General features: G+C 39.1%; 1 protein-coding gene across 1 annotated transcript in view; it reads left to right on the forward strand.

The window, feature by feature from the left end:
- Window positions 1-3,894: 3,894 nt before the first annotated feature.
- The window catches only part of TMEM168 (transmembrane protein 168), a 36,143-nt gene continuing 28,044 nt past the window's right edge, over window positions 3,895-11,993 (forward strand). Inside the window, exon 1 of the mRNA XM_004702578.2 lies at window positions 3,895-5,145. Within this exon, the coding sequence (XP_004702635.1) occupies window positions 4,018-5,145 (1,128 nt within the window). The 5' untranslated portion in view covers window positions 3,895-4,017. The remainder of the gene's footprint in view (window positions 5,146-11,993) is intronic.

Raw genomic sequence — 11,993 nt, forward strand, 5'->3', positions numbered from 1 at the left:
GTTTGTAGGAATGTGGGGGAAGCTGTAACCGTGCCAGGTTTCAGTGAGACTATATATATACTCATTGTACAGTAAGAATGGTGTGATAACTGATCACCCTTGTTACTAAACTAGCTGTCTCTCTTAATTGTTCATTCGAATATTTGTGAATGTCTACTTGAGAATGGAGACATTAAGCACGTGATGGCGAGTATTTTGCGATTTCAGAACAAGGAACAACCACTGCCACGGAGTAGATTCCAATCCCAGTGTGACCCTCTCTACAGGACAGAGTAGAGGTACTTGCTACCCTTTCTGAAAGTAAATTTTTACAGGAGCAGAGCCAGCCTCATCTTTCTGCCAGAGAGCAGCAGTTTGTACAGCCAACCATGCCGTCAGTTAGAACCCGGTGATTAGCCCGTGGTGCATCAGAACTCCTTCCAAGGAAGCCTAAACATCTCCCTGCTGCCTCAGCAAGTCTTACTCAGAGTGACCCCAGAGGAGGACCACTCCCTAGGCTTTCGGAAATGAAACCACCCCAGAGCTGCTGGTCAACCCTGGACCCTGTGGTTAGCTGCCCAAGCCTGGGGTCTCAGCAGGGCTCTTCCCGAGGAAGGATTCATAGGGGCCATCCAGTGGTCAGGGGAGAACTTAGAAGGAAACACAGTTGAAACTGGATGAAGAGAAGAGGCTGGTGTGAAAATAAGGTGGGGCCAGGTACAGAGTGCTCTTGACATGAAAGAGAGTTTGGGTTTCTATTTCCTGTTGCAGGTCAGTAAGACTGGAATACAGAGTGTGAGAGGAAGAATGGTAAGAGATTAAGCAAGAGAGTTGATCCAAAGTACTTGTGCAAGTTAAATAGTTTAGGCTCTGTTGCCAGGGTGGTGGGCAGCCATTGGAAGGCTTTACATCGTAATGATGTGATACATTTTGAATTTTAAAAGAACACTTCTTAAGGAAGGACAAGAGTGGATATAGGGACACATCCACGTTTGAGATGGTGGACAAACTGGAATGGTGACAATGGGGATGGGTAGAGAGGTAGAAACAAGTAAGCGGTGTTTAGAAAGTAGAAGGAGAATTAAATGCAGGACGTGATGGAGAGGATTAGAGTTTTATGTACGGTCTATATATTTTTTGTGTGACGATTGTTAAGGAGCTTTGGTGATGCTGTGGCCTAGGTGTTGGGCTGCTAATGCAAGACCAGCAGCGAAAACACAACAGCTGAGCTCCTTCAAAGGCGGCTGGTCCTTCTGCAGAAACATGAGGCCATCAGCTCCCCTAGTGATTTACGGTCTTGGAAACCTTGTACAGGTTGCTCTGAGCTGGAATTAACTCAGTGGTAATGGATTTGGTTTTAGGTGGATTGAGTTAACTTTCCTTATATATAGATGAACTCTTTTTCTATTCTGTATATAGCCACATTCATATCTTCCTCCAGAGTCTCTGATTCATATTATTTGTCTTTTAAACAGTTCAGAGTAGGGAAAGACTTTTGTAAATTAGCCATTCAAAAATTACTACTTTTTCTAAAATATGTTTGGCCCCCTAGAGGGTAACTGCATATATTATTCCATGATGTACAACATTTTACTAGATTATTTGTATGTTTACTTTTTATTTTCAGGTTTTGGCCTCTACAAAGAGTACAATACAGAGCTGGTTCTTTTATTTCTAATGAGATTAATGTATGCAGGTAAATAAGTAGAGGAATGATAATTGAAGGCATAGAAAGAGATGATTGCTTAGAGAAAATGTGTAGCCAGAGAACATCAAAAAAGCTTACAGCTGGACAATGAAAAGTAAGCTGAATTGGAAAGAAAATCACAAGGCTGGTCCTTGGAACCCACGGGAAAGGAAGGTTCTCGATGTGGCAGGAGAGAGCAGGGTCAATGGTTGTTTCAAGAAAGAGCAGGAGACAGCAGAAAGTGCCCGTTGGATTTAGTATATGCGGGTCATTTCAGGCTGTGTCAGAACAGTTTACCATCATGTTGAGTGGTTTGAGAAGTAAAGCAGCCAAATATATTAAGTGTTGGGGAGAGGATAGAAATGGAACCTGGAAAAAGATGGGATGAGGATATGTCCTGCTTGAGCCTAGGCTTTGCTTTTATTTACTTTTGATCATTTCAGAACAGATTTATAAAATGTGTAAGTGCTGATAGAGCTCGATGTAGAGAAGAGAGAGATTCTAGAGGCAGAAGGGAAGGAAATAACACAGGCTAGCCCTAGATTTTCCCTCAGGAAAGGGACACCCTCTCTCTTTGCATCAGGAAATTTGCGGCCAGGTGGGTTTGTCCTGGTGTTGAAAACCAGTTCGAACTCCCTTCTAATACTCTGTAGGAGGCAAACTAATGAGAAAGCAGTGGGTGTGAGGAAAGGAAAGAGGTTTGTATAACAGAATGGGAGAGAATGTTGACCAGGGAAACACCAAAGGATGCCTCATGAATTTCAAGTTGGTATTTTGAACTCCATCTGTAGCATCAGTTCTTTGAGGATATACTATTCTAACATGTTGAATAATTATATAGTATATGACAGTGATACTTCAGAAAAAAATTCAGTGTACTCCAGATTATCAGTTTCTCACACGAAAAGATAAACCAAAATATCTCAAAGGAAGACTTTTTGTAAGTGTGTATTATCTTTGAGAATATTGATTCAAAATGCAATTGAGAAAAATCAGAATGCTTAGATAATAAGATTTAGCTATAATAATATGGTTATTGAATATCTGGAGCTAGAATTGGTAATGATACGTAGAACCTCCCAGAGACCCTCAGGTTGATTTACTGACCTTCTTTTCCAGCCTAATGAGAAGGTTGCCTGATATTTCAGTTGGGTCTTCGTTTCAGCCTTCTGTTAATAAGGAAGAATAGACAAGCCAATCCCCAACTAGTTTCCTTTAAAATTATTACCTGGTTGAGTTTTCTTTGGATATTGTGACCACAAGAGCCTTTATAATGTATCAGTTCTTCCAAAACAGCATATTAGAAAATTTTAAAGAATTATAGTTAAATAATTTTTTCACCAATGTTATGTCTTAAATGCCACTTAATAGAGCCATTTAGCAAGACTAGTAAGCATTTAAGATTGCAATAATTATCTGGGTCCTTTAGCAAATAATCAGTGGAAGTTTTTTGTTTTGCTTTGTTTTTTAAGTAGAATTCTAAAGTGCTTAAGTTACGTTATAGTAATTGTTGGTCAGCATTCCTGTATTTGAATGTTGTCTAGCAGGTGCAGAAATTGGTTTGTTACTGATTAGCTTCAAAGAAGGTCTACCAAACAGATTTACTCTAGTAAAGGTAAAGATACAGGGAGAATTGTGGTCAGCATGAGAGACTGAATAACTTTCACTCAGTTAAACTTTACTTCTAGGAAGTTTATTCGTTAAACATTGTAAAGACTAAGAATTTATGGCATTTTAGAACTGTCTTGTTAAAAAATGTAGAGGGTTTTAGGCAGGTAGCAATGGTCCCTTTTACTTTAGCTGGTGCTTTACAAATTACAGGTGATAAAGAAGTTGTTCGTTCCCTGTTGAGTAGATTTCCATCATGCCACAACTATATGCCACAAGTTAAACTCAGTCCAGCATCTACTATGTGCTTGATGTTAGCAAAGCAGATACTGAAATACGAACAGAGCAGGTGAATTATTCATGGCTGGAAGGGCAGTTTCATTGTGCACTCTTAATACAGGGCAAAGAGAAAGCACAGATATTTTTGTGTGGATAAACTCCCAAGTTTCTAAAGCAGAGACAGTTATCATTAATATACATACAAATACAGATTTAAAAACTAGTTTCTTGAAGAAACTTAATTTTTCACTTATTCACTACGCTGTATGAGGAAGATGCATATGAGGAGTAAAATGAAATTCACACTGAAATATGTTTTTCTTTTTTTTTCTTAGATCGCTATAAATGAAAATTCCATCTGAGAAAATGTTGAAGTAGGAGTTACGGATACATTGGATTGCCTGGATGAAATACAAGCAGTTAACTTTTGTAAAGTGGGGAGAAAGCCCAAATTGCCAGGTCACATGTGTAAATCACTGCGTTATTGCTTTAGTCATTGTCTCTATTTAGCAATGACAAGACTGGAAGAAGTCCATAGAGACGCGAACATGCATTCTTCAGTGCGGTACCTTGGCTATTTAGCCAGAATCAACCTGCTGGTTGCAATATGCTTAGGTCTTTATGTGAGATGGGAGAAAACGGCAAATTCCTTGATTTTGGTCATTTTTATCCTTGGTCTTTTTGTTCTGGGAATTGCCAGCATACTCTATTACTATTTTTCAATGGAAGCGGCAAGCTTAAGTCTCTCCAATCTTTGGTTTGGATTCTTGCTCGGCCTCCTGTGTTTTCTTGATAATTCATCCTTTAAAAATGACGTGAAAGAAGAATCAACCAAGTATTTGCTTTTGACTTCCATAGTATTAAGGATATTGTGCTCTTTGGTGGAAAGAATTTCTGGTTATGTCCGTCATCGACCCACTTTGCTCACCACGGTTGAATTCCTGGAGCTCGTTGGATTTGCCATCGCCAGCACAACTATGCTGGTGGAGAAGTCTCTGAGCATCGTGTTGCTGGTCGTTGCCTTGGCCATGCTGATCATTGACCTGAGGATGAAGTCTTTTCTAGCTATTCCAAATTTAATTATTTTCGGGGTCTTGTTATTTTTTTCCTCATTGGAGACTCCCCAAAATCCAGTCGCTTTCGCCTGCTTTTTCATTTGCCTCGTCGCAGATCCTTTCCTCGACATCTACTTTAGTGGACTCTCGGTGACTGAAAGGTGGAAGCCCTTTTTGTACCGGGGAAGAGTTTGCAGAAGACTCTCAGTCGTTTTCATTGGAATGATTGAGCTTACGTTTTCTATTCTTTCCGCATTTAAACTAAGAGACACTCATCTCTGGTATTTTGTAATACCAGGTTTTTCCATTTTTGGAATTTTCTGGCTGATTTGCCATATTATTTTTCTTTTAACTCTTTGGGGATTCCATACCAAATTGAATGACTGCCATAAGGTTTATTCCACCCACCGAGCCGATAACAACAGTCTGGATAGAGTCATGGCATCCAAAGGGATGCGTCATTTTTGCTTAATTTCTGAGCAGTTAGTTTTCTTTAGTCTTCTTGCAACAGCGATTTTTGGAGCAGTTTCCTGGCAGGTAAGCTTACACCTTGTCTCTTATGTCAGTGCCTGTGTTGTGTGAGTTCAGTTACTAGAATGGTAAGCTTAAATTTTGGATTTCTAAAGATAGTTTTTTGGTACTTATTTAATTTTGACCATAGAATTGAAGCATTGAATAAATCTTGACAGAAAAATTTTTTTAATCATTTTATTGGGGGCTCGTACAACCCTTATCACAGTCCATCCATCCATCCATTGTATGTCTAGCACGTTTGTACACCTGTTGCCCTTATCATTCTCAGAACATTTGCTTTCCACTTGAACCCTTGGTATCAGCTCCTCCTTTTTTCCCCCTCCCTCCCTGTTCCACCCTCTCTCCTGAACCCTTGATAGTTTATAAATTATTATTTTTTGACAGGATAATTTAGTTTCAACTCTAACAAAGTGGTACCAGAGTGATAAGAATACTGGGTATTTGATATGCATTTCACCTCTTGACTGTTCATTAGTGAAATACTCATAAATCAAAGATCCCGAGAAGAAACAGTGGTATTAGTAGGACACTTAGAGGTTGTATTTCCTAAACTTTTCATTTTAAACTGAAAGTCACACATCTAGAGTCTGGCCACACAGTCAGGTTGCCTAGCTTCTGTCCAGTTCACATTTCTTTTACGGGCCATTTATTGGAAGTTTTATATGTATACAGAGGATGTAATCCCCCCTCCCCTTTTTTACATCCCTTTATGGATGCGTATATTTAATTTCATTTTTTTTCCAGGAACTTTTTGAAGTCCCCAGTGGATGTGTGTATATACCTAAGTATGTGTCTGTATATACATACATATAGATTATGACCAGGTGTATGTTAATAATAAAACTTGGTTTTGAATTAATTCAGACTCGTGGCAGACCCATGTGTTACAGATGAGGGTCTTAATTATCGATGAGAGCATTTTAATAATAATTTTTTATCCACAATATGTCAGAAAGGTCTTTTTTAGATGAAGACATACTAACTATAGAATGTAACTTGTATCTTTAGTATAACAAACTTGGTCTTCCATTTATCGACTATGCCAAGCATTCCACTGAATGCTGAAGATCTAAAGATGAGTAAGAAATGAAGTATTTCTGGTTTTTAAAGATGGCACAGAATCTAGGAGCTGGGGGCAGAGGGCAGACATGTAAATAAACAGTTGTGATTACAGGGTGACAAATGGTACTGATGTTAGGGGCTTTAGGCCAGAAGGGTCACTTCTGCTTGCTGCCATCTCGACTTGCACATTTGTGGCCGTAGACAGCTTCTAGATGTGCATGTTTGAAAAGAGGTGTGTGTGGTCTTGCCTGGCCGTGGTACTTTTTAGTCATTTGGGGCTGGCACCGGGAGGCAGCTTGTGTGGGAATCGGCTGAATGATGAAAACACCTAAGGGGGTTGCCTGAGGATATTTTCTCATTTTGTGCTTCTGCCAGCCCTAGAGACTATCAGAATTATGATTGATGATGATTATGTCAGAAACACTATCAGGAGCGTCTTCTCCTGTGAGCTCCTGCCCTAGCTCTCACTACTCATCCAAGTTTACTCATTTCATGCTTGACTACTCTGTCATCAGATCCTGTTAAACCAAATACTTTCTTCAAAGTCACCAAATTTTTCTTATGCTTAAAACACAGATTAATGGTCCTAATTCATAGCAACTTTATAGGACAGAGTAGAACTTCCCCTTAGCATTTGTAAGGTGGTAAATATATACAGAAACACCTTTCTCTTGCAGAGTGGCTGCTGGGTTTGAACTGCTAGACTTTGGGTTAGCAACCAAGTGTTTCAAATATTGTATCCTCATGGCCCCTTCTCCTTTGCCAGAGGCCTTCAAATGGGGTGCTCATTCATGGCACAAGCACGTGTTACAGAGGAGCTCTTAGTTATAGAGACTGTTTAATAATGTTTTGCTGCCCCCAAAATATCAGAAAGGTCCAATTTAGATGTAAACATAGTTAGCTTTCCAAGGGGCATGTCCCTAAAGATACTTTTGAAGAAATCAATTCCCAGATCCTCACCTTAAAGCCCACTCTTTCCTAAAATGGATCAACTTGAAAAAGTCCCTTGATTTAGACATGGGCAGAACTGTCTATGCAATTCTTTGGAGGAAAGGATAAAATTTTCAGTAAGTGGTGTTAGAATAAGAGCACATTCATAAACAACAAAAATGAAAGATTTTGCCAAATCAGACTTCTTTTAGTTGCTCCAAAACACCAGAAGGATTGAGAGGGAACAGGATTTGAGTCCCTTGAGGATACCCAAACTGCCGGTGTCGCATTTTAGCATAGTGTATGTCAAACGTCAGCATTCTCTGGTGAAGGGCGGGAGAGATGGAAGCTCTGCATTGAGAAATGTGCAGACTAGATGGAAGCAGGGGCAACAATAGCTTGACATTTTGATATTTTTGTTTAATAAGGTATCTGATTTTGTAGCAATGCTTTTTTGACTTACTTTCGTATACGTTATAGCAGCACTAAATAGCTATGACGCTGATGATAATGAAGTCGGAAACTCACAAGAGTCTCCGTATTAAGTAATGTGGTGAGAACCCCTGGAGGCGTAGTGGTTACGAGTTGGGCTGTGATCCGCAAGGTCCACAGTTCAAAACCACCACCTCTCTGATGGAGACCTGTAAACAGTATCAGTCTCAGAAACTCACAGGGACAGGTCCACACTGTCCTAAAGGATCGCTGAGTCTTCACTTGACGGCAGTGAGAAGAACCTGGATTGTAAGTTCTTTTTCTTGCCTTTTTACAGTGACAAGAATCTTCAGTAAAACAGTGCAGTAGAGTGGTAAGGGGAGTTATTGTTTCTTTGTTCCCCATCTTAGGGAGAAAATAGTCCGTTTTTCACTGTTAGGTATGTTAGCTGCAAGGTTTTGGTGCATACCCAAACCAAAAGCACTGTTGGTTCCGATTCCTTGTGACCCTGTATAGGGTTTTCAAAGCTGTACGTTTTCACGGGAGCAGGTAACTTCATCTTTCTTTTGTGGAGTGGCTGGTGGGTTTTAACCGCTGACCTTGTGGTTATCAATCCAGTGTATTCTCTTAATCAAATTAGAGGCATTTCCCTTGTTTTCATGGTTACTTAAGAGTGTTAAATTTTGTCAAAGGGTTTTTCTAGATCTCTTCACATGATCGTGCAGATCTTGTCCTTTATTTTGATATATTGCACTAGTATATTTTTGGAAAGCAAAACCAACCGTACATTCCTGGGGTCATTCCCACTTGAGCATGATGTGTAATCCTTTTTACAGTTGCTAAATTTGGTTTCCTCGTAGTAAACATTTTTGCGTCTATGTTCTTGACATTTTCTTTCCTTGTCATGTCATTTTTCTAGGTTTATTAACAGAGCAATACTAGCTTCATCGAGCCAGTTTAGGACGTTTTTACCTAATGTTACTGGAAACATTTTGTGTAGGAGTGCTATGTTTTTCTAGATTGAATTTTGGTTAGAATTTATCAGTGACGCTGTGTGAGCCTGGACTACTAGTTATGGGAAGAGTTTCAATTATTCTTTTTTTTCTCATTATAAATCCATTTATGTTTTCTATTTGTTTTAGGGCCGGTTTTGAAAATTTGTGCTTTTCATTTTAATTGAATCATCTGTTGGCATGAAGTTGTACCAATATTCCTTTATAATCTTTCATTTTATGTAGGTTCTGTTTCCTTCATGACATTTTTATTTTGTGTCTTTTTAATTTCCTACTCTCTACGTAAAAGCTTTTTTATTTGAATTTGTCTTAAGAATCAACTTGGGTGACAGGTAGTCTTTGAGTTACAAATGCAGTCGGTTCCTAGAATTTGTTGTGGCTTTAAACCAGAACTGGTTCAGTCATGACCGAGGAAGTATCATCTGAGCAAACTAGAATTTTTAAAGTTGTGGTGAGCTAGAAAGATAGTTGGAATGAGAAAATTTACAGGTTGAAGCCTTGCTAGAGATTTAATCTCCCACTCTCACAAGGGCAGCACATGTGTTCTGTAGCATCTAGTTCTCATGCCCTCTGATTTTGAACACAGTCCAGTCAGCACCTGGTTGCACAAAGATGGTGGCGCCCTACTCCCACATGGCCACCAGTGGTGCTACTTTGAATGTTTGTTGCTCTCCTACAGGCCTGCAATAATTTAGTCTCACTTGCCAGGGTCTTTAAAGGACTCACTACCCAGATCTTCTGGAATAGGGAACTTCTATAACTTCTGTTCAACCTATAATTTATTTTCCCTTTTTTCATTTTTGCTGAATCTGCCAAATTGCAAAACTTTGAATCAGTTCCTGTTTCACTCTGTTGGTCATGACAGAACTAGTTTAAAGGGCAAGTTTAGTTGTCTATAAATCCAGTGTTCATAATCTAAGGACTATCTGTCATTGTGTCCCCTTGGTCGTCCTCCCTCACATACAGTGTTTCATTGATTTCTGCTGTTCCATTGATGTGATTTCAATGCCTCGCAACCCCACGGACGAAGTAGGACTGTCCTATGGAAGTATCGGGTTGTATATGAGTAGGCATTGATGCAAACTCTCTGGCAGCGAGTTTGGGGTTTTCTTGGTATGAACTTAATCTTTCTGGAACCAGATTGCTAGATCTTTTTCCCACAGAGCTGCTAGGTTGGTTCAAACTACCATCCTCTCGGAAGCCCTTCCCTAACTGCTGTACCACCAGAGCTGCTTCATTCAACTGGGCTGTGACATTATTATGCCCTTTCTTTTGCTTACTTGGGTTTGCTTTTACTGCCCTTTTCCTGCACATGAAATCCCATGAAGAAGCCTAGAGGTTATTGATTTTTAGATCTTTTCTCCTTTCGTATAATAAGCTTTTGTAAACTGTGTTTTTTCTCTACTACTATAGCTGCATCCTATAAACCTTGATATGCTGTTTGTCTGGTTGTTTTTCTTTCACGTCAAAATAGCTTACTCTTATAATTTCATTGACCAGTGGTTTATTTAGAAATATATTGTCATATCCTAATACTTGGAGATTCCTTACATTTCTTTCTGTTGTTGATTTATAATTTAATTCTTTATGATTGAAGGATGTATGTCATATGATCTCAGTCACTTGAAGACTTGACCATGGATCCAGTTTTATACCATGCTGTGTATCAATTATTTGCTTTTCATCAATTCTTACAGCCTTGAAATAGTTGTTTGCAATACTGCCCTCTTTGTTTCCTTTTCTTTTTTTGGCAGGGCAGAGGATTTCCCAACCTTTTCATGTTGCGATAACTTGAGGTGTCTGGTGCATTGTATTTTTAATGTTGTCAAATTGTCTCTCAGATGAACTATACCAGTTTTACCTGTCCCACCAGTTGTACATGCTTATTAACACTTAAAACTAGGCTCAAAATTTTACTTCCAGGGTTTTTTATTTTTAATTGTAGTACATGATAAAATTTACAGTTTTAATCAGTTTTTAAAGACACTGTGGTAAAAATACATATAACAAAATATGTGCAATTGCAACAATGTCTACATACACAATTCGGTGACTTTGATTATTCCCACTCTTTCCATAGCATTTTGCAGTCATTAACATAAACTCAGTGCTTCCTAGGCAAAACCTCTCCCTTCTCCCCCCTCTTTCACCTAAGCGAACCCATAGATTTCCACTCAGCAGTCTCATGAAGGAGCTCAGGTGGTGTCGTGGGTACGCGTCGGGCAGCCATCTGCAAGGTCAGCAGTTGGAAACTATGAGCTGCTCCTTGAGAGAAAAATGAGGCTTCTACTCCCATAAAAAATTACAGTCTTGGAAACCCATAGTGTGGCAGGCCTACCCTCTCCTCTAGGGTCACCATGAATTGGAATTGACTTGATGTCAATGAGTTTTTTCTTTAACCACTAATAATCTTCTGTTTCTATCTATTAATTATCTCATAAGTGAAATTATACAGTGCTTGTCCTTTTAATACTGGTTTTATTTTACTCAGCATGTTCAAGGTTCATGCATGTGAGCCAGGACATGCAACAAGACCTTACTTCTCTCCATGGTATTCCATTGTGTACATATAACATACCTTGCTTATACAGTCATCTGTTGATAGGTATTTCAGTTTCCACATTTTGGCTATCGTGAAAAGTGCTACAGTGAACCTTGGTGTTCAGGTTCTGTTTGTTTCTACCTTCAGTTTTCCTAGGTATATACTTAGGATTGAGATACCTGGTTATTGAGTAGTTTTCTGTTCAAGGAACTACCAACCTGTTTTTCACAGTTGCTACATTGTTTTACATTCTCACCATTAATGGATGAAGATCCTAGTTTCTCTACAATTTCGCCAAAACATACTGTTTTGTTTTTTTACCCCCAAATGTCATTCTGATAAGAGTGAGTAGTATCTCATTGTAGCTTTGACTTGCACCTCTGTGATGGCTAATGAAGGGTCCCAGGTAACACAGTGGGAGTAAGTGTTGAGCTGTAATCTAAAGATCCCTGGTTTGAACCCACCAGCCCCTCTGCAGGATAAAGATGAGACAGTCTGTTTTCATAAGGATATACTTTCTCAGAATCTCAAGGAAGCAATTCTGCTCTATTCTGTAGAGTCACTGTGAGTCAGAATTGACTCGGAGGCGGGAGGGGGTGGGGTGGTGGTGGTTAATGGTTAAATGACAGTAAGCATATTTTCACATCCTTGTTGGCCAGGTAAATATCCTCTTTGGTGAAAATGTCCAAGTTTTTTGCCTGTGTTATAATTGGGTTGTTTGCCTTTTTTGTTGTTACTATATGCAAGTTGTTTCTGTTTTTTGTTTGTTTGTTTTATAAACATTTTATTAGGGGCTCATACAACTGTTAATCGCAATCCATACACACATCAATTGTGTAAAGCACATTTGTACATCATTCTCAAAACATTTT

The sequence above is a fragment of the Echinops telfairi genome, unplaced genomic scaffold (assembly GCF_000313985.2).
Source record: "Echinops telfairi isolate 266 unplaced genomic scaffold, ASM31398v2 ScPeMD7_23;HRSCAF=83, whole genome shotgun sequence".
Taxonomy (NCBI): domain Eukaryota; kingdom Metazoa; phylum Chordata; class Mammalia; order Afrosoricida; family Tenrecidae; genus Echinops; species Echinops telfairi.